Genomic DNA, 26,411 nt, shown 5'->3' with positions numbered 1-26,411 from the left:
CCTGAATACCTTGGCTCTGGAGGCCTGTTTTTGAGATATATTGCGCTTTAGTGAACATATACTGGAAACGTATACTTGCATACTTTGAATTAACACCGAGACGCTCTATGCCTTTGACTCTCCTTCTGTTTTGTAACTGAAGCACTTCATTATCCAAGACGAATGAGAAATCCTGTTTTTAACCTGCGCTTGTGAGTGCATACAGTCCAGTTAAGCATGTTTGACGACGATTCTCGTGGGGTGTGTGGTCACATGTGCATCTCCCGAAAACAACAAAAAAAAAAAATGCATGATTAGCTGTTTGAGTCCTATAAAGGTGAAAATCAGTTTTTTTGTTTGTTTGTTTGTTTTAAGTTTTGCTCGTTTGTTTGTTTTTGGGGGTTTTTGTGCCACAGAAAGTGTAATTTGATTCCTCTTATAATCTTATTTGGAACTTTGCTTTGTATATCAGTTACAGGTTTGATACTGCTCAATACTTTAAGATGAAACAACAACTAAGTATATATAGATAGATGTATGTATCTATCTCTCTCTATATATATACTTAGATCTTTTTTAAAGAACTGCTTTAAGTGCCCAAGTAATTCACTACACGACATGAAGCCTTGCTTTTTGTAATTTAACTCCGAAAACTGTTGGCAGATGATGATGATGATGATGAGGCATGCACTTGCAACTATGAGAAGTATTTTATATAACTGTTCAATAAAAATGTGCATGAATTTCAACATGAAATGAAACCTGTGTTGTGTTTGAGTGCCGAGTTTGCAGGTCGATTTAAAGTATGGGAGAACATTGGTGTCAAATCGTTAGTTTGGTAAGTTTATCATTGGTTGTAGCGTTTTAGTGATATTCATCTAAACACACCGAAACATGCAAGTTCATACAGAATATTACTGTAATAATAAATATAGTATTTGTCAGTGTTTCAATACAAAACGTGCAACAGATTTTTAGTCCATTCACTCAATTAAGTTATTTAAATTTTTATGAAAACATTCAGAAAATGTCAACTTTACACCTTAGAACATTTAAGCTGTAAGCAACATTGAACTAGAATGTAAATTCACAAAAACTGAAGCTTATAATCACTTTTGATGCATTTGTTAAAACTTTCAGCGATAACAGCACTGGGAGAAGAAGGTGGTGAAGATCTTCTCTCAGATTATCTGTTTTATGATAAACTGTGAGGACATGGGGACGGATTTAATATGAAGAAGCTTTTTTAATATTTGAACGTTACGTTCCCCAGTTTCAGCTCGCTTGCATCGTCAGCTGAAGGTCAACCAACTTCTCCATAGTTTCTCTGCAGATTTCCGTCTGTGATAAAACACTGTGGACCAATATCGCCAGGCTGGACCTCAATGAACTTATGTGGTTTTTTTCCACTCTTCCTGCAGGTTTCAAACTTCGACCACATAGAAAAATGATCTTTTTTCTCCTCAGTCGAGGTTTTAAGGTTCAGGAATCACTTCAGCAAGAGATGTGACAGTTGTTGTATCAGCAAACTATTAAGACAAATCAACTGCAGTATTTCTGATGAGACGACTGACCAAATGTCAAGCCTGAATTCATTGTTGCGAAGCAATGAGTATTAAGTTGCATAATTAACATTTTGAAGCAGGAGGTTCTCTGGCTGCTCTCCAGGCAAAGACCTTTCTCATTCTGACAATCGGTCCACACGTTCTCCTTCTCCTGCTGCAAACCTCGCTCTTTTCAAATAAAGACCCCAAAAAACCGGATGTGAGCGTTCACTTCCTCTGATTTGAATATTGTGATTTGAACAAAGCCGAAAAAAGAAAACTTGAGAAATCGAAATCCTCTTCACGTCACGGTTAGACCACCGAGTCGCTCGGTTTTTCCACTTGTGCAGAAGATGGACTTGTTTTTGGGAGAACGGCGGTGAGGTGTGTGAAAGCGCTTGAGTGAAGGAGCATGCAGGGTTGTGCATTCTTGGCTGCGTCTCCCAAGTTTAATCAAAAAAGTCACAGAGGTTGATTGGGAGGAAACACCTTTGTTGAGAACCTGCCAAAGAGCAACTTCCCCTCTACTAATTCAATCCAGTCGAACGGTTCACAGCCAGAAAAAAAACAAAACTCAACACAAACCACAGCCAAAGACATGAGCAGACGATGGGTGAGATGGTTTCACAGCCAAGGTTTCTGAATATTTTCCTTCCACATCCTTTTCTAGTTTTCACAGTTTGTGTTTTCATTGCTGCTTGTAGGAAACAAGCTGCTGCCACTTTGTCAAACAGGCCACAGAATATCGTAGCAAAAGTCTTCTGGGTCGTCGGCACCGAAAACCTCCTGGTTCAAATATTGACTTCTGAACTTTTCCTGAGTTAAAGCATCAGTATTGTTTCTAAATTAATATCTTTTATGACCATTTTCTGCAGATAAATACTAAATTTATGCTTGAAATTTCACAGACATGTCAGCAGTTCATAGAATGAAAGAACATTTTACTGAAACATGTACCTAAAAACAAGAGTAAAATCAGAGAAACTGATCATTTTAACGTTTCCAAGAGCTTTCAGTGATCTCTGTTAATAATTATAATGACAAGGAATTGGAATAAATCTTTTTGCAGCCTTGTCGCTATCAGTACACAAATGCTAACACAATAATTCACTAAATCTGTGAACGGACATGAACTATGAACTCTCGGTCTGAACAGTTTGTTTGTCGCTGTTGACTCATTTCTGCAGAGGGATTCAGAAGTTCTGGTTCTTCTGGGACCTGCTGGATGATCCGTTTTGAAGTCGTTTCAGTAGGAGGGTCCGTCACCGTTTCCTGTTTTCTCCATTTGTGGGTAATAATTCCCCTGTGGTTCTTCTCTGGAGTTATTAACGGCTTATAGATGCAAATAACTTTGTTTCTCACCCTTTTTTTTTATTATTTATTTTTGCTTTTGGTTTTCTGACAGGTCATGTTTCTGCAGGTGTGGTTGCTGAAGTGAAACCTTAAAAATGTTGTTGGTGTGACGATCCGATAGAAGCAGAATGAATCTGTAAGTGGACAAAGAAAAACCTTTCCAAAGTGGATCCAGTTCCACACGGTGAGGCGTTTTCCGCAGTAAGACGTCACGGCTTGTTTTTAACTGTTTATGTAAGAAAACAAGCTGATAGTTTATTATCCAGTGTCTGATGCTCACAGTCAACAGCAGTGAAAGTTTCCCAGCATCTCTGATTGTTTTATCTCCTATAATTGCTGATGACTTTGCTGATGTTTCTCCTCCCAGATCCATCCGACGCCGTCAGAGCAGGAAAAAATAACCGATGGGAGTTGCCTCAGACTGACGGGTCCAAACTGAGATTATTGTTTAAATGGACCGGGGCCGCGCTGCCACTCGCCACATCCACCCACTTTACGTCAGAAAGGGAAGCCAGTGTGTTTCCTCCCCTTCTTTGTGTAAAGGAAGTTAGAAAATAAGCATCGGCGGCGGAGGGACCAGACTTGGACACCTCTTCTTCTTCTTTTTCTTCTTCTTTTTTTTTGTTGCTGCTTTTTGTCGCAGAGTCCACCCGCCTGCAGGCTGCAGAAGAAGATCCACGCTGTCGCCATGAAGTCCATCAGGGTTTTCATCCTGCTGCTGCTGCTGGGATCAGCCTCACCAGGTAAGATCTGAACTGGATCAAAACCTGGAGGAAGTGTCACGGTTCAATGGCTACAACAAATTAACTTGAACTAGAAAGTTCAAATCTAATGTTTTAATTTGAGATTATTTGTGGGTTTATGTTCAGACTTTATTTAGTTGTGGTTTTGGCCGGGATGAAGATCACATGTGCAAAGGAAAGACTCACACCTGTAGCTCATCTTTTGGGTTTCCAGAAATTTTAAATCTTTCTCTTTCAAAGTCCTGTTTTGCTGCGTTTATTATCTTTACGCTCTCTGTGTGGAATCCAGCCTTAAGAACGAGGTTTAACCCGACCGAGGGAGGGAAGAAATGGACCAGTTTGTGTTTCCTGGCAGCAGCGCTGCGCCGGGCCGATAGGTGATCTCACCTCAGATAACCGCTGGGAACCGCGCTGCCCCCTCTGTCACAGAAACAACAGATCATTGTCCTGCGACCAAAGAGGTCCCTGATGGAAACAAACCGACTTCCAGCAGTAAACATCGGGAGGAAACACCCTTGCCGGGGCTTTGTCATGAAACTGTGCAGGCTCAGGTTTTGACCTCGTTACATCAACATGAGGTCAACTTTTTCTTTTCCTTCAATCTACCAAGGCTTGTTAAAGTTAAACCTTGCAAAAGTATCGATGTGTCTTGAATTTTGTTGAATCAAAATCCGAAACGGCAGTGTGGGATTGCAACCAACGATTATTTATCTCATCAAAAAAGTAGCTGCGTTCTGCAGATTTTTCATTCAGCCTCTCCAGCCTTTTCATGCAATATTAGAAATACTGTAAAAGATGCAAATAAACTATTTGAAATTCCAATTTTTAAAGAAGAAAATCAACATTTTCTTGTCTAAGATTCCAGAAAAAGTTGTTTTATTTCCTCCTCAGGCTGATTCAGGGAGAGCATAAATCAGTCGAGAGACTGCTGGGTACTCTGGAGGAGCTGCAGAAATGAGAATCCATGGAGATTATAATTAACAATTAATAATTACTTACATAAATCTGTCCTTGATTGGAACACGGGCAAGATGAAAGCTATTGTTGAAAGCCACAAAAATTCCCATTCAAAGTTTGGCACAAGTCTTGTCGAGAGGAAGAAGATGATTTAATCAGATAAGACCAAATTTGAACGTTTTGGGCTACGTTCAAAATGCTAAATGTGTGAGAGAAAGATTTCACATCACCCAGAGGTAAAGCACGGTGGCGGCAGAGTCATGCTTTGGTGATTATTACTATTCAGAAGAGACGAGGAAGCTGGTCCGACATGGACGCAGCAGTCCTGGTTGAAAACCTGTCAGATTTAAGACTTTTACTTTTGAGGAGGTTCAGCACGATCGCCAGAGCGGCCTATTCAAAGTTTACTGTTTGTAGCTTTTTTCGTGGAACATGGCTTCAAATTATTTGAGGAAAATTTGCAAATTGATGGATTTTTCTATGGAATGTAATCTAACATCAGTGCTGGGCACATTTCTGCTACGTGCTAATAGCAGAGCTAACTTTTAGTTTTGCGCTTTTGCTAGCTGAAAACGTTTAGCACACTTAGCTTCCTCTAAATCAGGGGATGTCCAACGTGCGGCCTGGGGCCATTTGTGGCCGTCGAAACGATTTCATGTGGCCTACAACTGCAGCTAAGAGGACGGTACCAGTTTGGCCCGTTAGTGGACACTTTGGTCACTTTTTAGCATAAAAATGTTCTTGAAATTATATTTTTCTTGAATGGAAACTGTTCTGAGAGTCGTTGACGTTTACTGACAATCTCCAGTCAGTCTGCGTGAACTCAGACTGTTTTAGTAGCGTCAACTCAACAAATGAAGGCCACACTTTTCAGATTCCATGTTGCTTTGCATCAGAAAACACAAATACGATTCACTGAGGTGCAAAAAAAGCCATACGGCATAAATCCTTTTGGTTAAATCTGACTTGGGTTAAATGTCTTTAAGGATATAACTGTCCAAGCAGTTGACTGTTTCTGACCGGTCTCTCATCTGCTGGTGAATCTGAATGAAGTCGTCGCAGACAGAGGTTGAGACAGGAAGCCCGGCGCAGGCCAGTGGGGCAGCAATTGTCTGTCTGCAACAGGATGCAGCTTCTCACTTAGTGAAGAGGATGTCCACCCACAAAACACCAAAAAGCCACGACTATCTTGACTTTTCCTCCCCAGCCTGACTGAACATGCAGGTCTTTTGTCTTTGACTTTTAAAGCTCTGCCAAACAGGAATCTTGCAAAAAATGAGGCACAAACCTTAAAATAGAGAACATGTCAGAGGAAATGTTGGACGCATAGAAAGTGGGACCTTCTCACTCTGGTTTAGACTGACAACACTCGGACGTTAAGACATGGCAATATGTTAAAAACCTTGACTTGGAATATATTGCACCAGCAAAACCAACTCTTTAATGTGTTAGCTTTAGCTTTAGCCATCTCTCTGTACTTTTCAGTTGCATCTGATTCAACCACAAATCCTCCAGAGAAGACGTCTGCAGGTGAGGAAACTTCTCCTGTCTAATTAATTCATGTTATATTCTTTAATTCGCCCTAAATGTGATGAGTCGCCTTTAATTCTTCCATTCTTAACTTCTCACAGCTTTGAATATAGTTACATTGCTTTGACATCAGTATTAGCTTCAGAGTTCAGCAAAAGTAGAACTGAAAACTGCAAGAAATGCTAAAGTGGCTAAGATGATACCAATGATATTAAGGTGAATTTCGTGTTTGAAATGTTGGGAAAGACAGTTTTATGTGCTTCAAATCGCCAATTTGAGCTCTTAGCAAGTAGCTGTGGATCCAATGTATACTAACCATCTACCTACATCAAAGAATCCAAAAACTGATTCTTTAAAAAAAATCCCACAACCTGTAAACTGCTGCTTTTCTATGCTCCTGTCGCAGCTAGCTGTGCTGCAATTCTAACACAAGTTCAGTTTCAGCAGCTTTTTATTATTTCTGTATTCTGTTTAAGTACTTAAAGCTAACCTCAAGTTTACAAAAACACAAAACTAAATACACCAGATTTATTCAAAATACATAAAAACCTATCATTTGTATTTTTAGATAACTTTGTCTTTTGATGCGACTGTATATCAGTGCATTCATCCACTTTCTGCCTCGTATCCTGGATTCTTCCAAATTATCCAATTTTTGAAAACTGTCCCAGAGATGTAATCTTCCCTTCAAAGCCTTGGATCCAACAACAAAGCATCAGTCTGGTTTAGATCGGGCAAAACAAAACCGTAAACTCCCAGCAGACGCAGCAAATATGAAAGCGATCGCAGCTCCTCTCTGCCAGATAACCGACCTGCTTCTGCTGCTTTACAGCTCTGTCAAATGAACCAACGTCAAAGGCTCCAGGTGAGTAAAGCAGTTAAGATAATTAAAGTGTCCTCACTTCATTTGGTCGATTTGTCAACAAGCACCAAGAAATTGTAGAAGCTGATCTTGTTAAATCTAAAGACAATTATTTTTGATATGCTGCGCTTTATGTTCTGTTCAGTTCTTGATGTTTTCTTATTTTCAATCTAAGGAACAACAATGAAAAGTCCAGCAACATCCCCATCTTTAACGACTGCCAACGCACCAGCTCTGCTGACAGCATCATCTGTTCCCAGTGGCTCAACCCCGAAACGTGAGCTTGTTTCTGAGTCACTCTGCTCTCTTCCTCCATATTCTTGTTTTCTGTCTTGCTCATAAATATTTGTATTCACTTGTAATCAGAGACTGTGTACATTTTATCATTTGTTTTGAAGTAACACGTCCACATTTTAGGTCCAGTCGTCTTAGCATGAAGGCTAAAAGGCGACCATGATGGTGACAAACAAGTTTTCTTTCATTAGTGACTTTACTTTTGTCTTGATCTATCAGAATAAATTAAAATCTCGTCACTCTGCAGATTGGACACCTGATTATTAAAGCAGTTTTTGTGAGAATGTTTGTCTCAGAAAGTAAAGAATAGTAAAGAATACATCCTTTCTGTTTTTTCTTTTTTCTTCCTTTCTTCCTTCCTTCCTCCCTCCCTCCCTCCCTCCCGTCTGTCTGTCTGTCTGTCTGTCTGTCTGTCTGTCTGTCTGTCTGTCTGTCTGTCTGTCTGTCTGTCTGTCTTTCTTTCTTTCTTTCTTTCTTTCTTTCTTTCTTTCTTTCTTTCTTCCTTTCTCTCTATCTTTCTATCTTTCTTTCTTTCCTTCTTTCTTTCTAGTATTGATTGATCCCACATCTTCAACCATTACGACGACTGCTCAGCCTCTCAGCCAAAACACAACAAATACCAATGAAACCATCAACCAAAGTGAGACACTTCTTTATATTTTACTGCTTTTGTTTCTTTAATTTCCTTGCTTTTATTTCTCTACATCTTGTGGCCGACCGTCGATGTGAAAGAACATTTCAATGTGCGATTTAGTGTTTGAAAGATTTATGTCGTCTGCCTTGTTTTTCCCTTTGCTTTTAGCTTTGACACCCACTGCAAGTCCTGCGTCCAAAACCGCGTCTACATCAAGCGCCACAAAAGCGACTGCAGGTGAGACTCGATTCCACCAGGTGGGTCGGATCAAGCAAAGCTGGATGCAATTTTTTTAAGTGTGGCTCTGAAAACATTTATTATTTATTGTGTTTGTTAAAAAAAACCCAAATCATTTATACCTGCTGTTCACAGATTCAACTGTCTCCTCTGCATGATCTCTTTGTATTTTATTTTGTTTATTTCTATAGACTCCCTCGTTTTAAGGTAACATCTGTTTTGTTAATTAATTTAGCCACGACACCAAATGCGACGACCCAGAAACCAGAGCAGAAACCCAGTGAAAGGCAGGAAAAGGAAGCATCTGAGCAGAAAGCTGCCGGTATGTCCACCGCTTTCATTAAAACAACGCTGATATCTCATTTAAATATCCAGTCGGACATTACCGACCCGCTTGGACACAATTTCAACATTTTGATCAACCTGCTTCTCCTCCAACTTTACAAACACACCAAACTTTTCTCTGTTGACGAACCGTACAGCGTTTTTTTCAAAAGATTCAAACGAGGTCTTCACTGATTGGCTGGCTGCCGGGCATTTTGATTGGTTTAATTTCTGAATCTTGTGAGACGTTGTCTTGAAGCATTTGCAGTTCACCAATAAAACATCTGGAAAGATAACAGGTGCTGTTTAGAAGTAGTTTTTTTGCTCTTATTGCTCAACTTCAGATGAAATAAATATATTTTTTAGAGTTAATTTTACCTTCCAAACACCTCAGGTTTTTTTTCCCCAGAAGTCTTTGGAACCATCCAGATGATTTCGGCTAAATGTGAGACTGTGTTTAGCGCCACCCTCTCCACACTGAGAGAGGGTTGCATTATTGACTGTCAATCAGTCAATAATGACACTTTTAATGTGAAGTTTGATAAAAATTTGCATAAAAAGTCCGTTAAGTTGATTGAGATGTTTCCACTGTTTGATGTCTAACCTGACATGTCAGACTGGATGGATGTTTTCCTCTGACAGGTTCAGACAAACGGCTGTGGTGGCTTCTTCTGCCCGCTGCCCTGGTCGTAGGTGTAGCCGCTCTTTTCTTGAAATTCAAAAGTAAGAAGGTCCACGATCACACAGGTACAAATCAGCTTCCCTCTCAAATACTTGATAAGTTCAAAGTTTAATCAGTCATTGCTTCACCCAACGTGTCGCTGTCTTGTTTTCTGCTCCTCAGAGACCATCGACACTGGAACTGAGAAGTAAGTTTGGTGCTGTAAGGCGATAGTTATGTGTTTAAACGTCTATAATCTTGCATCCTTTTGCCCTCCAAAGTGCATCGTTCCAGAGCAGGCCGGAGAGCAGCAAAGATGGAGTCATGCTCCTGGGAGTGAAGTCATCAGGCGGCGAAGAAAATGGTGAGCCGCCGTCCCACTGCTTCCTGTGGCCAGCGCTTTCTTCCAGACACAATCTCCCAGTTGTTCCAGGGAAGTCACTGGCTTTTAATATCTGCTTGTGCTCTGCGGGCTTCGGCGGCTCTGACAGGCAACAGAAGGTGTTTCCTGTGATTTTTCGCCCCCGCCCAAAAACAAGTAGCTGGGATTGAAAGATAGCGACTTCCTTGCATAAACACTGATTCTTTTGGACCGGAGCTATTGTGTCGGCCTGTAAATGTCAGCGCAGCCCAAACAGCGGAGGAATGTGTCGATGCCCGTCCTCCACCTAAAAAAATTAAAATAAATCTGGGTAGGTATCCCACTTCCCTTCGCTACCACTCGCCTTGGCTCAAGGCTGCAGAAGGAAATGGATTCATGCCATAGGAATTTTGCAAAGGAAGAAATTGTTTACGTTGTTTCAAACTAAAGGATGTCTTGAGAGTTTTCAGAAAACCTCATGTAATTCCAATTTAAGCTCGTTTTCCATCATTACTTCTGTTATCTGTGTTACAGCAGCTGCCAGATAAGGAGAGGAAAGTCTAAATCTGCACCTCCAACGTACTGCTGACCTGAAGCCAACGACTGAGTTTTGTTTTTTTTAATACTTTTTAATACTTTTGCAAAGCAGGGAAATCTCTGAAACGTGTAATTTCACACACAGAAAGAGCAACTTGTGCTTCACAACAGGGATTGTGAGGTTCTGTGCACGTTTTGGTGGATTTCCCCCACGAGAAACCAGCAATAAAATTAATTCTGCCTGCGTTCGCATCGCAGCTCCAAGTGACCCGAAGCCGACTTTCGTCGAATCTGATCAATTTTTTATTATTTTTTTCTTGCCGTGGTCGTTCACTTCCAAATATATGCGACCTGCGTGTATTCTCCAGTGTGAACTGCAAACGAAAGTGTCCCGCATGCGCAGTGGAGGGCGAAATAACGTCGCGTGGAGACCGTGCTCGCAGGTTTGCCAACCGCCATGAAATAAATGACAAATATTTTCTGACCGCCATAAAGAAATCATATGCAGGTCGCAGAGAAATAAATAAATAAATCAGAACTGGGTCACCTCGGGCTGCAGAGTGAATGCAGCCTTAATTGTCTACAATGGATGAGTGTAAGTTTAAAAGTGGTTTTGTTTTCCTGTGAAATGTAATATATGCTGACAGTTGATGTCCTGAAGGATTTGTCAAAGATTGTGTTGAAATACCCCTTCACCCAAAGACACTGGATTTTAAGCATGCACTTTTACCTTATATATTGTTTTTACCCGGATTTGTTCATTTTTAAGCGACTGTCACGATGTATCTGGATATGTTAAGGATGAGGATGAGCATCCTTAACATATTTTTACTTGTTTTAAACAAAATTATAACAGATGAAAAGCTTGTATTTCATCCCAGTGTTTTGCATCTGAAGACAAACACTAAATAATGCGTGCTTGCTTTGTGCTGTTTCCTGGTTTCTGATAAGAACATCCACTGTGATCGCCACAAAAAGCAAAGACTAAATTAGGAAATGATGGTTTATAATCTTTACTTTTAAGATGACTGTTACTGCTGTAAAGCTAACTTCTGTCTGCTGTGAAGTTCAGTCCACAAACACATTTCCTCTGCAGTGCACTTACCTCAGAATCCTCACCTGTTTAATAAAATAAATCACTTTTTTGTTCAGCCTTTTATGTTTTTGATTTATCTCCTCTGGGATTTTTTGTTATTATTCTAGGGTTTTTTTCTGTTTTATTTTGGTGTAATTGTACTTTCCTCAGTTTGATGCAGAAATGTTGCTGAATTTTTCTTCAAGAAACAGAATGAAGTAACACAATTATTGTATTTACTTTAAAACTTCTGGAACTGCTCTGTGCTTTATGTCATGAACTATCAGCCACAGTTTCATCAATAAAAGTTTGGATAATGGTTCATTTGTGTAACAAATGTGTCATGGCAATCATAAATATCTTTTCTTTGCTTTGTGCTGATTTTATGTTGAAAGACTTTTCAAGAGCAAAATGAAGCTTTAGGGCAAACATTTGCTTTATGTTTTGGCCACCAGAGGGCGCTGAGAGTGAGCAAGTTACTGCTTTTGTTGTGGCGTTTTATAAGGTTGTGTCACCTGATGTTTGATCTTTGCACAGAGGAGCTCAGGAAGCTCTGCCAGGTCACACATATGACCTTATGCCATCTGCGGGCTCTGTAAGGTGAGACCAGAGGAACACTGGGAGCTCTTCCATCAAAACCCAGGCCGAAAATGCAACTGAGGCCTCACCACCTGCAGTCTGGGCTCAGTTACTTTCTGTAATTGCAGGTTGTTGTACTTGCTCTCAGCATTTAGAGTCCAGAAACTAATCTGATCGAATGTTTAGCATCCTTCTGGAAGGTGAAGATCCACCACACGCAGACGAATCCTGCACCCAGACTGCAAGCCAAAGAAAAAGGACTGGCCTGGTTGATCAGTGGTTGTAAGCCCAGTAAAGTTTGCATTTATGTATAAATCAAGGTCCCAGAATCTGGGGTAAGTGTGGAGAGGCAGAGAATCCATGCTGCTTGAGGTTCAGCGTGAGGTCAGTGATGGTGCCATGCACTCTGCTGGTTCTGGCAGGTTTCTGATGTCCAGACTCAGCCGTCAACCAAGACGTTTTAGAGAAGCTGTATGGAGATACTGATGCTGCCAATGCACCAAAAGCTAGTTCAATGACCATGATGTCACTGTGTGTGATTGTCTGACTGGAGGAAGACGAGAGACTCCAGACCCAAAGGTTTCCATGAGAACTCGGAGACATTAGTTTCTCCTGATTTAAACTGATGTATTCAAACTTTTATTTCTACAAATTCCTCTTCCAGCTAATGAAAACTTGACATTTAAGATTAGCTGTGTCTGAAGTGAACATCATGATGCCATTTTTAAAATGTATATAAAAGTTCTTTCCCCCTGATTGATCCACATGGTCTTCCAGTTTTCTGTAGTTGTTTTTTGTTTTTCTACACAAGGGTTTCCACCGCTCACATGAGCCGCCGTTGATGTGTGAGGATCACGTATCACCCACAGCATCGTCTGCAAAGGAAAACAGCTGTCTCTCATTGCAGTTAAGTGCAACTCAGCAAAAGGCCTCTGCAAGCGGCACGTTTCACAGAGCAGAGAGGTGCCAGCCGCCATGCCAGGTGTTTTCACACGGACCACCAGAGCTTCATCTGCACCGCGGCCGGTTGGTAATCCGAAACACAGCTCCTTTCAACGTCTTTTATGGAAACAGAAGGTGGAGCAAATTTTCAGCTTTGGTGCACAAAGCAAGAATAAAATGTGACAGGAGAGAAAAATGACAGAGAACCAAGATATTAAGAAAAAAACACAAGTATACAGTGGATAAAAAAAGTGTTCACACTGTTGTTAAACCTGCTAAAATTATGTATGATGTCTAAAAACTCACTGTTGTAAATTATTTCCAAACTTTCGCAGCTGAGCGATCAAATGAGCTCTTATGCAATGTGGTTGCATAAGTGTTCACTCCCTTAAACCAATATTGTTGAAACATCCTTTGATTCGGTCAAGGACAAGCTGTTATAGACAAAAGATGAATGCTGGAAAGCACAATGCTAAAACTGTGGATGGGTTTTAACTAGGCAAGAAACGACCACCAAGAACTGATTGGCTTAGATAAATATAAGATTAATTTCAAGATATACGCACTTTAATAGCAAAAGTGGTTGCCAAATTTGTTTCTCTGGACTTCTTTTTTATATTTTTATTTGTATCCATTATATCTTTAGTTTTAAGAAATGATATATTACTCATGTACCAAACTCTAGAAACATAAAACATGACCTCTTCAGTGTGCCAGTGTTTCTATAAATCCAGAAACCTGCTGTTTGTCAGCATTGTTTGTCATATTGGCTGCCCAGTTAACCCACATTGCAGCTAAATCTGACTACAGATCAGGTTTCAGGCCAGACGTCCACAATCAGTCCCTTTTTTAAAATGTTCCTCTTTATTGCACGTCAATGAAGATTTCTCACACGTCGCATCACTGAACGAGCTGACGATGAGAAAACGGTTTTCAGACTCGTAAAGTTTTTATTTGACAGGACAAACAGCTGTCTCAGCAGAAAGTGAACACAAGTGAGATAAAAGTAGGTCAGATCTGAATGAAAGCTTTCTCATGACGCCGTGCATTCTCAAGATGAGCTCTGGTTCAGAAGCACGCCCCGTCTCACTCCAACCGTTTATTAAAAATATCTCCATCCGCAGACAAGATTAATATAATGGAACTGCACTTTTTACCCTTTTTCAACCATTCAAACTGTTGCTGGTATTTACCCTTCCTCAAGTTACCTCACACTCTATATGTCTGCATTCATGGGGGTAACATTGCTTAAAGAGTGAGACTTTTTTTCCCCCCTCGGGGAATATTTGTCTTCATGTGACTGGGAGAAAGCTATCTGACTGAGGCGCCCACTGGATTCCATTACCCTTCATTCAGCAGAGCAGCTGGGGGCAAGTGAGCCAGATCCAGTTACAGCAAGAAAATCTTGGTAACGACAGAGGGTGATGAGAGGTGAGCTGCTGATGAGACGTACTGCTGGGCCTGTGCTGCTCCTGTCAGGTCCACACAGTGAAAAACGGCATTTTAAGGTTTCTTTGCAGCTTTTCATTTGATTTAAACATACAGAAACAAATTGCTTTATATTTTGCTTCTAATGAGCCTGAGTGTCTTGTCGTGTTTTTAAATGGTTTATAATAATAGACTCCAGGCTTTCTGCAGGTCTTTGAAGCTTTTTCTCTGTTGTTTTGGTGTTTTGTACCTTACCAGGACAGAATACTGGGCTGGTAATTGTCTAAAAAACAATGGAGGAAAGTAAACAGGTGGAGGATAGAAGTGGTTTTATTAGGGCTATATTTAGATTAACAGAATCTAAAAGTCATGTCTTTGGTCATGTCTAATTCTTTGCCATTATGTTTGTCTTGCTGTATTTACTTTGGGGTTTTGATTGTTGCGATGATTTGGCTAGTTATTTAATTCATAGGCCTAATGGTTACTTTTTTGTTGCAGACCAACAAAAATTGGTTGGTCTGTTTGGTGGTTGGGTTGTTCTGTATTTCAAATGTTTTTTTGTTTTTGTCTTGATTTTAATTCAAACCAACTATTAATTCATTGATGGTTGGTTTGATTGGTTTCTTTTTTGCTTTGATTTATTGGTTAACTATTTGACTTGGCTGTTTTATGAAGCCAAAACGGGTTGGTTGGTTGGTTGGTGGGTTGGTGGGTTGGTTGGTGGGTTGGTTGGTTGGTTGGTTGGTGGGTTGGTTGGTGGGTTGGTTGGTGGGTTGGTTGGTTGGTTGGTTGGTGGGTTGGTTGGTTGGTGGGTGGTGGGTTGGTGTTGGTGGGTTGGTTGGTTGGTTGGTTGGTTGGTGGGTTGGCTGGTTGGTTGGTTGGTTGGTTGGTTGGTGGGTTGGTTGGTTGGTTGGTTGGTTGGTGAGTTGGTTGGTGGGTTGGCTGGTTGGTTGGTGGGTTGGTTGGTTGGTTGGTTGGTGGGTTGGTGGGTTGGTGGGTTGGTGGGTTGGTTGGTTAGTTGGTTGGTTTGTTGGTTGGTGGGTTGGTGGGTTGGTTGGTGGGTTGGTGGGTTGGTTGGTTGGTTGGTGAGTTGGTTGGTGGGTTGGTTGGTGGGGTGGGTTGGTTGGTTGGTTGGTGAGTTGGTTGGTGGGTTGGTTGGTGGGTTAGTTGGTTGGTTGGTGGGTTGGTTGGTTGGTGGGTTAGTTGGTTGGTTGGTGGGTTGGTTGGTTGGTTGGTTGGTTGGTTGGTTGGTTGGTTGGTTGGTGGGTTGGTGGGTTGGTTGGTTGGTTGGTTGGTTGGTTGGCTGGCTGGCTGGCTGGCTGGCTTCCTGGCTGGGTTTTGAGTCAGTCCACTATTTAGTTGAGAGGTTCATTTGTTTAATCTTTTTTTTCTTTGCTCCTGTCTGGGACAGAACATTGTGCATTGGGTGCATAAAAATAAATAAGGTCATCTACTCCCAAAGAAGCTAAAGACCTCAATCTTAATGATGGTTTGTTTCAGCCTTCTTCCTGGAGGAGCAGGAAGGCGAAAGAGAAATGCTGTCTAAAATGACTTTGGTCATTTTATTAAAACATTGTGCTCATATAATTGCTGAGCAAGTACGAATTTTTTATTTGAAATTGAATATATTCAACTAGATCATTTGGTCCCATGTGACAAACAGTCTGGACATGGCTGAAGTACCGTATACTTAGCTAATCACCTCTGTCTGCACCTCAGAAAGTCATCCACAAACTTCAGTTAGTCCAGAACGCAGCTTGCCATAACATCCCCAGAACCAATTCACCTGGCACACCACTGGCTCCCAGTCAAATGTCACATAATCCCTCTTCTTATATTCAAGGCCATTCATAGCCTCACTACTTCATACCTCAGTGAACTGCTGCAGTCTTCCTCCATTCACCTCTCTGTGCCCTTTGCTCAGCCGGCTATATATCTGTCTAACCCTCTATACATAGACACACACACACACACACACACACACACACACACACACACACACACACACACACACACACAGACATATATATATATATATATATATATATATATATATATATATATATAGCCCCATTCAATAAATTTGTATATTATTTTAAAAAAGCATTTATAATTTACTAAACATGTTATTTAAACGAATTACAACCAGTAATGTTTCAAACCTTTGTTTCTGTTAATTTTGCTACTGCTAATGAAAATTAGATAGATAGATAGATAGATAGATAGATAGATAGATAGATAGATAGATAGATAGATAGATAGATAGATAGAGAGATAGATAGATAGATAGATAGATAGATAGATAGATAGATAGATAGATAGATAGATAGATAGATAGATAGATAGATAGATAGATAGATAGATAGATAGATAGATAGATAGATAGATAGATAGATAGATCAGTTCTTCCACATAGCAACACACATATTTTCTCCACCTATAGAATTTCTAACTGAACTAATGTTGTAGCCAATCAAAAACGTCATACGTTAGGCTTTTGAAAGACGCGTTCTGATTGGTCAAACCCTCCGACCAGCCGAGCGATGAAGGTATAAATATTACTGGGAACTTGCGTGTGCATCGAGTTTGAATGTAAAAGGTACGTCTTCTGTGAGAGAAAGTGGCGTGGAGTGTTGCTTTATTGCTAACAAACAGTCATTTATGTGATGTCAAAGTGATTAATTTGCTAGTGATTTTTTTTGGTTTTGTTTTATGAAGCTTGATTAAAAGCTAATTTTTAGTGAGGCACTGCCGAAAGTAGCGTCAGTTAACTGCGTTTTATGACTTAAAAAAGAAAAGAAAAGAAAAGGTGGTGGTGGTTTAACTTCTTGACGCTTCCCCTGTTTTCCAGGCAGCTGTGTTGTGGATAAGTAACAGTCACCATGGTTGCCACGAGTAAATTAAAGACTAAAAACACGGAGGGTGTTTCGGAGGTGGTTGAACGGCGGTACGACCAGGTGTGCATCGAGAAAGGTAAACCTGCTGGCGTTTTCTGCGTTGTTGGCGAACGTGTTGATTATTTCCAGCTGCTTGTTTGTCTGTGTGGTGCATGGCTGCAGCAGAGGATGGGGGAGGGATGGCTACATAGGATGAAGTCATCCCTTTAGCCTCTGTGTAAACAAATAAATAAAAGCTGATGCTTAACCCCATCTGCCTGTCCTGGAGCTGATAAATTTAAGTATTTTTGATCATTGCATCTTTTAGTCCTCTCATGACATACCTGTGCACTGCAGCATGCAGACTAATTATCTGACTGTTGCATGTACATGCATATTGTTGAAACATCCAGTATGTGATGTGCTTTGATCTGTTTGGTTTTACAGAGTTGGATTTCTGGGATCACTGTCTGGCTGAGCCCCATGCGGCTGCAGACGTAACCGAGGACAGAAGCTGCCACCAGTTGGCTAAGATGTTTGAAAACTGCCTATCCCGGGCCAAGAAAACGACTTTGCACTGCTCCTCTGTTTTGGTACCAGAGAAGCTGACCCGCAGGATAGCCCGCGAGGTTCTGCAGCTGGCGTCCTGCGAGCCCTGCGGCCTGCGCGGCTGCGTCCTGTACGTCCACCTGGAGCTGGAGAAGGGCTGGAAGCAGCTGGAGCGCATTGCATGCGATGCCTCCGTCGTTCCCACATTTGAGCTGACTCTTGTGTTCAAGCAGGACGGTTCGGCATGGCCCAGCCTGCGGGACTTCCTCTTAATGGGCTCGTGCTTCGGCCCGACCTTCAGGCACGTCATCAAACTGAGTCCAGGTTTCCGTCTGGTCAAGAAGAAACTGTACTCCTCCTCGGCTGGCACTGTGATAGAGAAGTGTTGAACTGTGTCGGAAGTGAGACAGTGTCTCCCTGCGGTGAAATGCACTTAAAAACTACAAGTGAGACCAAAGCGGTGTCACGTTTTCAGCTCTTTTGTACAAGTTTGTCACTGTAAGGTTAGGATTTTAAATGTTAAACAAACTAGATATTTCTGACTTCAGCTTCATAGTCCTTAAAAATTCCCTCTGTTTTCCTTAGAGCAGTTTCTCACTCAAGCACAATTTTACCATTTACCTTTTCAAAATGAATGTAAAAGTGTTCACATTGACATGTTTGCAGGAGCCATAGTGTGGGTACTCTTCTGTTAAAGGCACTCGCCACTTTGTAGAAGCACCTGTGTTTCCAGGTGCTTTGAATGTTAAGCTGCAGTAACAGGATGTGAGGTTTTCTTCCAAGAAATAAAAGCATAGTTTTGCAGTTTGAGAGCAAGGCGATGGTTTTCATGCTCAGATATCGCAGTGCTCTTACTCAAAACTCTGCTAAAAAAAAAAAAAAACTTGTAAGCTCACACATGCTCTGCTCTCACTCAATATGTCAGGGTGTTTTATATTTGATGCCTCTTGAATCCTGCAGTACATGCTTGAACCTTTGCTCCCTGGTGCTTTTCCTCAGAACGCTAATTACATCTTTTGGAATAATTAGCGTCCTGTCTAACTCCAACCAAAATATTGTGGTTTCGACATAAAAAGCCTTCCTTAGGATTTGGGTAACATAGTTGAGTCCAAATTTTACCCATAAGCAGAGTGCGTTCTTTTGTTTTTGTGTGTTTGTCCGTTTGTGTGTGAAAGAGGTAATAAATTTCATTGTAGGAAAAAACTGTTTCAAGGACAAGCAGAGGGGGACATTTCCCCCCCCCCCCCAGAGTCAGCAAAGTTGTGGGTGAGAGCAATCGAGTAATTTCCTGAATCTTTGGGGAAAATTGATTGAAAATGTGTGCTGTGAGACTTTTGAATGGAAGAATTCCCATTAAAGGTGTGCAGGCTTGCCTTGCAGACCATTGTGTGGTCTTCAGGCAGCCGCATGCATCGAGCTGTGATGAACTGTTTGGGGCTGCAAACATTAAGAGCTGTACAGATGCTGTTGTGGTGGGGGCTTGTCACACTTGGGAACGTGGAGGCCTGAACTGTCCGTTCTGCATTCGGATCACAGCAATGGGCTGCTCTGTGTGAATGTCTTGATGCATTTTTATTTTTATACTGACAGATGCTCCTTTACAAAGCAAGAGCCTTTATATACAATTAAAAGTTTGGTTCACTCAGTGTTGGAGGCTTAATTGTGTACTTTGGTTTATGACATTCTTTTTTCTTTAATCCTTATTTATTGTGCAAGGCAAGTACTTGTCCATTAGCCAATAAAATATTTTATAATTTTTACTGCCTAAGCATTATTTAGTGTTTGCTCTTTAAGCATTTTTATTTTTGTTCAGTTGACTTGAATGCCATCTTTCAGCATCATTGCTAATCAAATATGATTGAGGTTGTTTGAAGTGCTTTGCATCAACTTTTACTTTAAATTGCTTCAAATTTTTCATGCATGGTTTGTTAAAACCTGCAGGTAACTGGCTTACCAAGTACTGGAAGGTGTTGAAGTTAATTTAATACATTGCAATAAATTATTTTAAAAGTTATATTCTATATTTCAGTTTAAAACGTGAAACTTGTCACTTTGTAGTAATTACTTCAGTCTAAATCTAAATTCAGTTCTGAGAAATTGCAGAAACTCTAGTACCAAGATTATAATTGATCCTGCACTTGGACGAAATGGTGTGCACATGTTAAAGGAAAATGATTTACTGGTTAATTTAAGACTGAAACTGAGGAATCTGCTGTTTCTCAAACTATTTGCAAGAACTTGTAGCATTTCTCAGTGATAAAACTAATTACTTTGAAAGAACTGTTAAAACATTTAGAGTTAAAGCGTTAAAGGCTCTGGAAGAGCTGACCTCATCTAATGGTCTACCACCTCATATGAAACTGTAACCAATTAAGTTGTGATGTCATTCTTGCACAAGCCACTGAACAGACTGACACTGTTTTTGCAGTTAATGGAAAGATCACATGGGAATATGCAAAACGCAGTGTCATTGTGAAGGACAAAGAAGCACTGATGGTCTCCTGAGGCGCACACAGCACCCCTTGCCCTGCTGCGTTAATGTGGGTCAGGACTATAACGCTCCATTGTTTAGCCTGTCGAGGTCTACAAAGCTCTGGAAACTCTTAAACAATTAAAATTGGACAGCTTTTTATGCTTTTAACTATTAAAATGGTTTCAGTTATTGCTGTAAAAGTTTTTTATATTATGACAAACATCAAATGTGCTTTGGGTTGCGCTAGCCTAACTGCAAAGCTTTCTGTCTTTTTGAAAGATGAGCCAGTTTTCACCCAGAGCCATTTTTGATGTTTCATCAGAAACGGCTGAAAGCTGTAAAGTGGTAGATTTCCAAGAAAGTAATTATGGTCTTTTGAAACATATCTAAAGGTTTCTTATTTTCATGCTAGCATTAGTTAGCTTTTACTTAGCACCAGCAATCCATTTTCAGAAGTAAATTTGAGTGTCAGATTAAGTTTATCATAAGATGTATGAATATCTAAGTAATTAAAACCTTGTGAATACTGTCTCATTATGCTGTTTGGCTTGGTTAGGCTTATCATTTTCAGTCTTGTCTGTCTTTATGCTAAGTTGAGCTAGCTTTATCTCGGCTCCATTTTGGTCAGTTAAAAGACTTGGGAGTCGCAAATTAGCTTATTATCTAACTTGTGTTCAGCTAATGGTTTAAATGAATGAAAAGATAAGTTCTGGGTTATACAATGGTTAGCCAAGTTAAGCTAACTGTAGCTTGGTCATTGGCCTCCTTTGCATTTCTGCTTGATTCTCATCTCCCTTCAATGCTCTGTCTGGGTTTTCTCCCTTTGAGTCTGATTTCTATGGTAGAAATTTTCTGATCTCAACAAAGATTATCACAAAGTGTGCTGCCTTTTGTAAGTAAAGCCTGACCAGTAAGGTGAAAACCGCACTAGAGCACCCCCTGGTGGATATTTTGTTATATTGTTTAGTGACGTTGAATCATAAAGAGAATATCCAAGATGGTGGAACGCTGTTTGCTATTCTTGTACGTTGTGTGTCAGACAAGATTTGTTCGTAAGTATCTGTTAATTGCCTTTTGTTTTATGTAACTTTGGTGTAAATGTTTTATTTTAGCTCGTAACAAAAAGCTAGTTCGTTTGCTAATACGCAGTTTTGTATGTTTCAGTTTACGATGGCTAAAGTGATGGCAGTGGTCAGAGGCCACTCTTCAATAAACCGCTAAAAAAGAAAGAAGTTTGGTTATTGGAGCGTCTTTGTCTAGCTGTCTAGCTGCTGAAGAAATTGAGAACTCAGGGCGAGGACAGCATACAAAGCATGGAGAAAAAAAAATTTAAAACGCAATCTTGGCTAATTTTCTGGAGATCCTATGAAAGTTTCTCGAGATTCTGTGTAGGATCCAAAGGGTCAGTTTTGAGAAATAATGATATAATCACAGCAAATGTACACCCATGGGAGATATTTGTTATTAATTTATGTGTTCATTTATTTATTCATCTATCTATTATATAACATGCGTATCATTGCAGAGTCTCCAGTGGTCAACAGCCAGGAGGCAGGGTACACCCTGGACTTCCTCATAAATAAAACTATTCCTAAGCTAAGCCCAGCTTAGCCTAGCTTAGCTTAGCAATGTGAGCTGGATTCAGTTTCAAATGTTAAGATTTTGTCTGGAAGATTTGACACCAATGAAATGTTAAACATTTTGTTTTGGCCCCAGAAAAGTTCAATCCAGCTGCGCTTCCCTGGATTCACTTTAAACTTTGATAAATGTGAAAGTGATGCATTGAGTTTCTCCGCCAACTTTGCCAAGAAACTGAAATAAAGCATTTTTCTCAACTGTAGCCTCCCTCATTATCTAATTTCACATATATCCAGTTACTGCAATGTTTGTAGCGTTGTAAACATACAGTATCTCTCATGGTTTTCAGAAGAAAAATAAAGAAATTGATCTGCTGAAGAGCCACTCCAACGTAACCGTTGTAAACGTAGGCCTGGTGGAAAACTACTGAAAACGTTTTCATGCTGCTGAAACCGATACATTCTCAGCTCCGCTGTGCTGGCTTGGCAGCTCATTTGCCAAAGCTTATGAATCTAGCGGTGGCACTTGAGATCCTCGGTGTCAGCATGATTCACCTCAGCCTGCACAGAGAGCGACGGCGCTGTGCTGTGTTGCCACAGCCTCGCAGGCTGGGTCTTACTGAGGAGGGCGATTGCACAAGCCCTCTGCCTACAGATGTTTACCAACTTTGAGCCACCTTTCTGTCCCCGCGGGGGCTGACAGGGAGGCTCAAAGTCACAGGATAGGCCTGTTTGTTGTGAGATCTCAGAGAAACACCTGGCATGGTTCCATGTTTCCCTTCCTCCTGACCCGTTTTATAGCCTCCTTTTTGGAAGAGGGAAATCTGATAAACTTGGCTGGAGAGTGATTGCATGTCGCCATGGGACTCCATGTTGCTTATGTCAGTGTGTTTATCTGCCTCCTGTTAGTTTGTGTATATTTTGTGTCAACAATGCGTTGTTTTCCTTTTGTATTTCATCTTTAGTATTAAAAATGCCGTTGTTATCGGAGTCTCTTTTCAGACTTGCTGTTATAAGCTTTTTAACCTTCAGAATCTTGCCAGCAATCTCATGTTTATATATAAAATAAGGCATAAAAATAGCAGTGGCATGCTTCCTGTTGTCTTCCTTCTCTTCACCTCTCCAGCTCCACTTTTAACAGCCTTTGTCATGCACTGTCCCTCCGCATCTTTAAAACTCCTCAGCTTTGCGTCTTTATTTTTGCTTTAAATAAACATGGTCTGTCTCTCCGAAGCACTAAATTTGAATCCTGCTCATTTGGGCCACACTCAGTAAATATCTGAACATCATCACCTCCACCTGCTGTCTCTCTATGAATGCCACTGTCTAAACCTTGGATTATATCCGGTCTAGATGCCTTGTTTTTCATTTTAGCAGCAATCCTTCTGTTACAAATCCACCCCTAACCCTTCTCTCCTGGTGTACTGTCTCTTTTTCATCCTTTTCTTTTATCAACCCAGTTTTAAAATCATTCACTCCCTGCAGCTCAGAGAATATACTCTGAAATACTCTTGTTAGTTTATAAACAGTGAAGAACTATTGTTGTTGTATCAACCTTCCAGACCTTCTGGTTCTGATCTGCTCTGCATACCGAAAAACAAGAAACAAACACGGAGAAGCAGCATTCAGTTTCTATTCACCACAAATCTGGAACAAACTTCCAGAAAACTAAAAAGATGCTGAAAAACTTATTTGCTTGTGGATTTGAATGATGGGATTTGAGAAAATGTAATGTTAACTGTTTGTTTCATAATTGTTTACTGCATCATGTTTTTATGGTGTAAAGCATTTTTGAACTGCCTTATGCTAAAATATGCAATAAAATAAGCTTGACTTAATTTGACTAGTTTTAGTCTTAATTTGACTAGTTTGTTAGTTTTAGTCAGAACGCGAGAATCCGTGTTCTGGATCAGTTGTAGCTCTTTGATGGACTTTTAATCCAGACCTGTTGCAGTGACTAATGTGACTTTAGATGAATACACGGACAACTCTTTCTAGACATTTGTCATTCAATCCTAGAAATGTTCTTCAGGCGATGGAAGACTGACTTTGTAATTATCTCCATGTGTCTCTGGATGTTCGGTATGTCAGGTTGTTGAGGGAAAAGGTTTGATTTAGTTGTAATCAGGAGACAGTATCAGTCCAGAAGAGGCGGATCATGTAAGTTGGGCATCACAGTCCACTCCATGGTGACTCCTCTTTGACCTCGTCTATCTCTCGCTCTATCACTTCAGCAAACCTCAAGAGGCTCTCTGATCTCAATAAAGCTTTCCTCTCGTTCAAAAACAAACACCATTAACAGTAATAAAAGGAGGGATTCAAAGAGATTTAAAACATAAAAGTTTATTTTACAAGGAAAAGATTTTAAAGACAGAATAAAAATGTCAACATTACAAAAAAATTCATCTCTACTCACTCAGATTACTTTAGCATAACCTAAATTTGACCTTTAATCTGGTCTTTCTGTGACCTTTTTAGCAAATATTTGCAGAAGACTTGATTATTATTGATTTGGAAAGTTCCATATTCAGGACAGCTGAAAAAAATGACCTTACAACATCTTCAAGTACCTTCATAGCAAATCAATAGGAACAGATAGCACACACACGAACATCCAATCTAATTGCAGATAGTGCACACAAGGTTGCAGCATCTCTCCCAATTTAACTTTGGATTATTCAAACCTTTGGTTTTAGATTAGATCTTTTTCTCTTTTCCTGACCAAAAACTCATCTATTTGAGGTGAGTTTTTGTTTTCTTTTCTATTTTTCTTGTCGTGGAATTGATTTAAAAGGGTGGCCTTTAGAAATTATTTTCCAGACTAAATAACACCACAAAATTTTAACGTGCAAATTTGGTTCCAAGTAGGAAATGAAAAGGCAAATTAATCCAAACCCTTACACACCGAAAAATTGTTTTTGACAAAAGTAGCTTTAGAAACCAGAGCTTAATCTTAGCATTTACAGTTTCATTGATTCCAAAAGTACTTTATTAATTAATGACACTTTTAATGGAAAGTTGACACTTTTAATTGGCTTCTAATGTAATTTTTATTGCAACTTTGCATGAAAAAGTTATTATTTCACAAATAATGCTTAGTTGATACTTTTAATGCACTTTTAATGCAAATTAAAATTTATGAGGTCTCCTTTATATTTATGGCGGTATTATCTTATGTATATCCTTTCAAATGCGCTGTTGCCCTAAATTTTTGCTTGTTGTCAGTAGTTCATGGAATAAAAGAAGAATGTTCATTTTACTTAAACATATACCTATACAAAGTAAAATCAGAGACACTGTTTTTAATGGTCTCTTAATTTTTTCCAGAGCTGTAGTTCTAGAACTACCACATCATGTTTGTGAAGTTTTGATAAGTAAAGCCCTTCAAACTTTTGCCAAATAGTTTGTGAGATGCTTGACATGAACTATGTTTAGCTTGTCAAAACAACATCGACCCATACTTGTAGTATGTTTGAAAAAGAACATCATGACTTGCTGTTCTGGTTTGACACTGTGATGCACAGCACCTGATCAGATTATATCAACTCAGATATGCTTCATCATTTTAAGTATCAAGTGGGTGCAGATCTTTAATAAACCATCATGAATGCTGTAGAGTGAAATAAAATATCCCTAACAGGCACATGATGCACGGGTTTCACTGCAGCCTATCCCTAAAAGAACTATGGATATTTTGAGACGTTGCCATGCACCACACAGCCAGAACAGAGTGTCACTCTGTGTCGCTGCTGTTTGACCTTCACAGGGCACTGCCTCCGTAAGCAATGAACTGCTGGCGTGAAAGATGAATTTCTCTGGCATCTAACAGGTGGGCGTTGTCTTGCTTTTGTGCTTTTATGGGCCTCTGTTGGGAGTGGGTTGTGAAAAGAAACACCCACACAGCAAAGTACGCTGGTGAAACTGTTCGGAGGACATTGAATGAAATTTAATGGGAAACAAGGAAGATAGCGCAGAGAGTCACTGTGATAGGACACAATAACCAGAGAGAGAACATTGAGCTGAGTGCACTTACGCCTTTTTAGGTCGGATTTTCTTAAAGGTGGAATTGAATCTTTGGCACTAATTTTGTCCAGTGCTTCACTCAGAAAATCTACAAAATAAAAAGAAAGAAGTGCTGCAACGCCATTTCAAAAGCACTGTGAATCCTTTTAATGATTGTTAATAGTGTGTGGGTGCACCAAAGTGGCCTGAAATGCTTAACTCTCCGTTATCATAAATTCAGTGAAGTGTCTTTAATTGCATTCCAGTCGATGATGAGTTTAATTACCATTCAAAACGTTCTGTTTATCTAAATAAAAAAGTGCACATTCAGCTTTATTTCCATTACAGCACTTCCCTGCTGCATTAGATGTAAATATCTTCCCTCTCCTTGCATTGACTCATCAGATGGAAGAATATCTTTATTTTTCAGGTATCACAGTGTATGCGCCCTGAGTTTGTATTCTTAAAATACCCACTGTCATTGGTTCTCACGTAGATATCAAGCAAAGCATGTGTCAGAATATTAATTACATTTACTTACATTTTAATGAGCATTTATTATAGCTGTGTGTATGCTGGAGTTTTTAGGTTTTACACACCTGATACTGAAATGACGAAAGGATTAGGTATGCCTGCTACTGCCATCTTGTGGACAACATTGAATAAAACATTTCCAAATTAAAATTTGGAATAAATCACAGATTAGAGATTGAATTATTGTATATATTTTAAAATAGAAATGTAGTAGTTTTACTCCACCATACTTTTTACTTTCACTTGAGCAACTTTATTATGAAATGTCACAACTTTCCGAGTTATGATATGCTTTAACCAAAAATACACCTGACTTTATACACAAGCTTTGTTATCATTATGAAAAGTGTATATTCTGCT

At 39.9% G+C, this 26,411-nt stretch overlaps 2 protein-coding genes across 4 annotated transcripts; both read left to right on the top strand.

Moving 5' to 3' along the window:
* The first annotated feature begins 3,377 nt into the window (after nt 1-3,377).
* LOC129373342 (mucin-2-like) lies at nt 3,378-11,413 on the top strand. 2 transcript variants are annotated; one of them, XM_055051236.1, is made up of 11 exons: nt 3,378-3,619; nt 6,062-6,106; nt 6,939-6,971; nt 7,144-7,245; nt 7,813-7,902; nt 8,065-8,133; nt 8,369-8,455; nt 9,100-9,204; nt 9,302-9,326; nt 9,400-9,482; nt 10,017-11,413. In XM_055051236.1, the coding sequence occupies exons 1-11, from the start codon at nt 3,565-3,567 to the stop codon at nt 10,025-10,027; spliced, it is 705 nt and encodes a 234-aa protein (XP_054907211.1). In that variant the 5' UTR covers nt 3,378-3,564; the 3' UTR covers nt 10,028-11,413. The 2 variants fall into 2 exon arrangements, with proteins under 2 accessions (XP_054907211.1, XP_054907210.1); XM_055051235.1 differs by having other exon boundaries at nt 3,380-3,619; nt 10,014-11,413.
* Nucleotides 11,414-14,096: 2,683 nt separating this feature from the next.
* LOC129373328 (DNA damage-inducible transcript 4-like protein) lies at nt 14,097-19,223 on the top strand. Of its 2 annotated transcripts, none has more exons than XM_055051215.1 (3): nt 14,097-14,120; nt 16,892-17,013; nt 17,364-19,223. In XM_055051215.1, exons 2-3 carry the CDS (start codon nt 16,923-16,925, stop codon nt 17,852-17,854), a joined length of 582 nt encoding a protein of 193 aa, XP_054907190.1. In that variant the 5' UTR covers nt 14,097-14,120; nt 16,892-16,922; the 3' UTR covers nt 17,855-19,223. The 2 variants fall into 2 exon arrangements, with proteins under 2 accessions (XP_054907190.1, XP_054907189.1); XM_055051214.1 differs by lacking the exon at nt 14,097-14,120 and adding an exon at nt 16,541-16,639.
* Nucleotides 19,224-26,411: the final 7,188 nt, after the last annotated feature.

The sequence above is a fragment of the Poeciliopsis prolifica genome, unplaced genomic scaffold, assembly GCF_027474105.1.
Source record: "Poeciliopsis prolifica strain line A6 unplaced genomic scaffold, Auburn_PproV2 SCAFFOLD032, whole genome shotgun sequence".
In the NCBI taxonomy this organism is placed as follows: domain Eukaryota; kingdom Metazoa; phylum Chordata; class Actinopteri; order Cyprinodontiformes; family Poeciliidae; genus Poeciliopsis; species Poeciliopsis prolifica.
The sequence above is the reverse complement of the archived record's forward strand: the minus strand, read 5'-3'. Positions and strand labels throughout refer to the sequence as shown.

Excerpts from the sequence above, each read along its gene's own strand:
- LOC129373342 (XM_055051235.1), top strand. The coding sequence starts at position 3,565 with ATGAAGTCCATCAGGGTTTTCATCCTGCTGCTGCTGCTGGGATCAGCC. Across the intron at positions 6,107-6,938 it reads TCCAGAGAAGACGTCTGCAG|CTCTGTCAAATGAACCAACG; the intron begins GTGAGGAAACTT and ends GCTGCTTTACAG. Across the intron at positions 9,327-9,399 it reads ATCGACACTGGAACTGAGAA|TGCATCGTTCCAGAGCAGGC; the intron begins GTAAGTTTGGTG and ends TGCCCTCCAAAG.
- LOC129373328 (XM_055051215.1), top strand. The coding sequence starts at position 16,923 with ATGGTTGCCACGAGTAAATTAAAGACTAAAAACACGGAGGGTGTTTCG. Across the intron at positions 17,014-17,363 it reads CCAGGTGTGCATCGAGAAAG|AGTTGGATTTCTGGGATCAC; the intron begins GTAAACCTGCTG and ends TTGGTTTTACAG.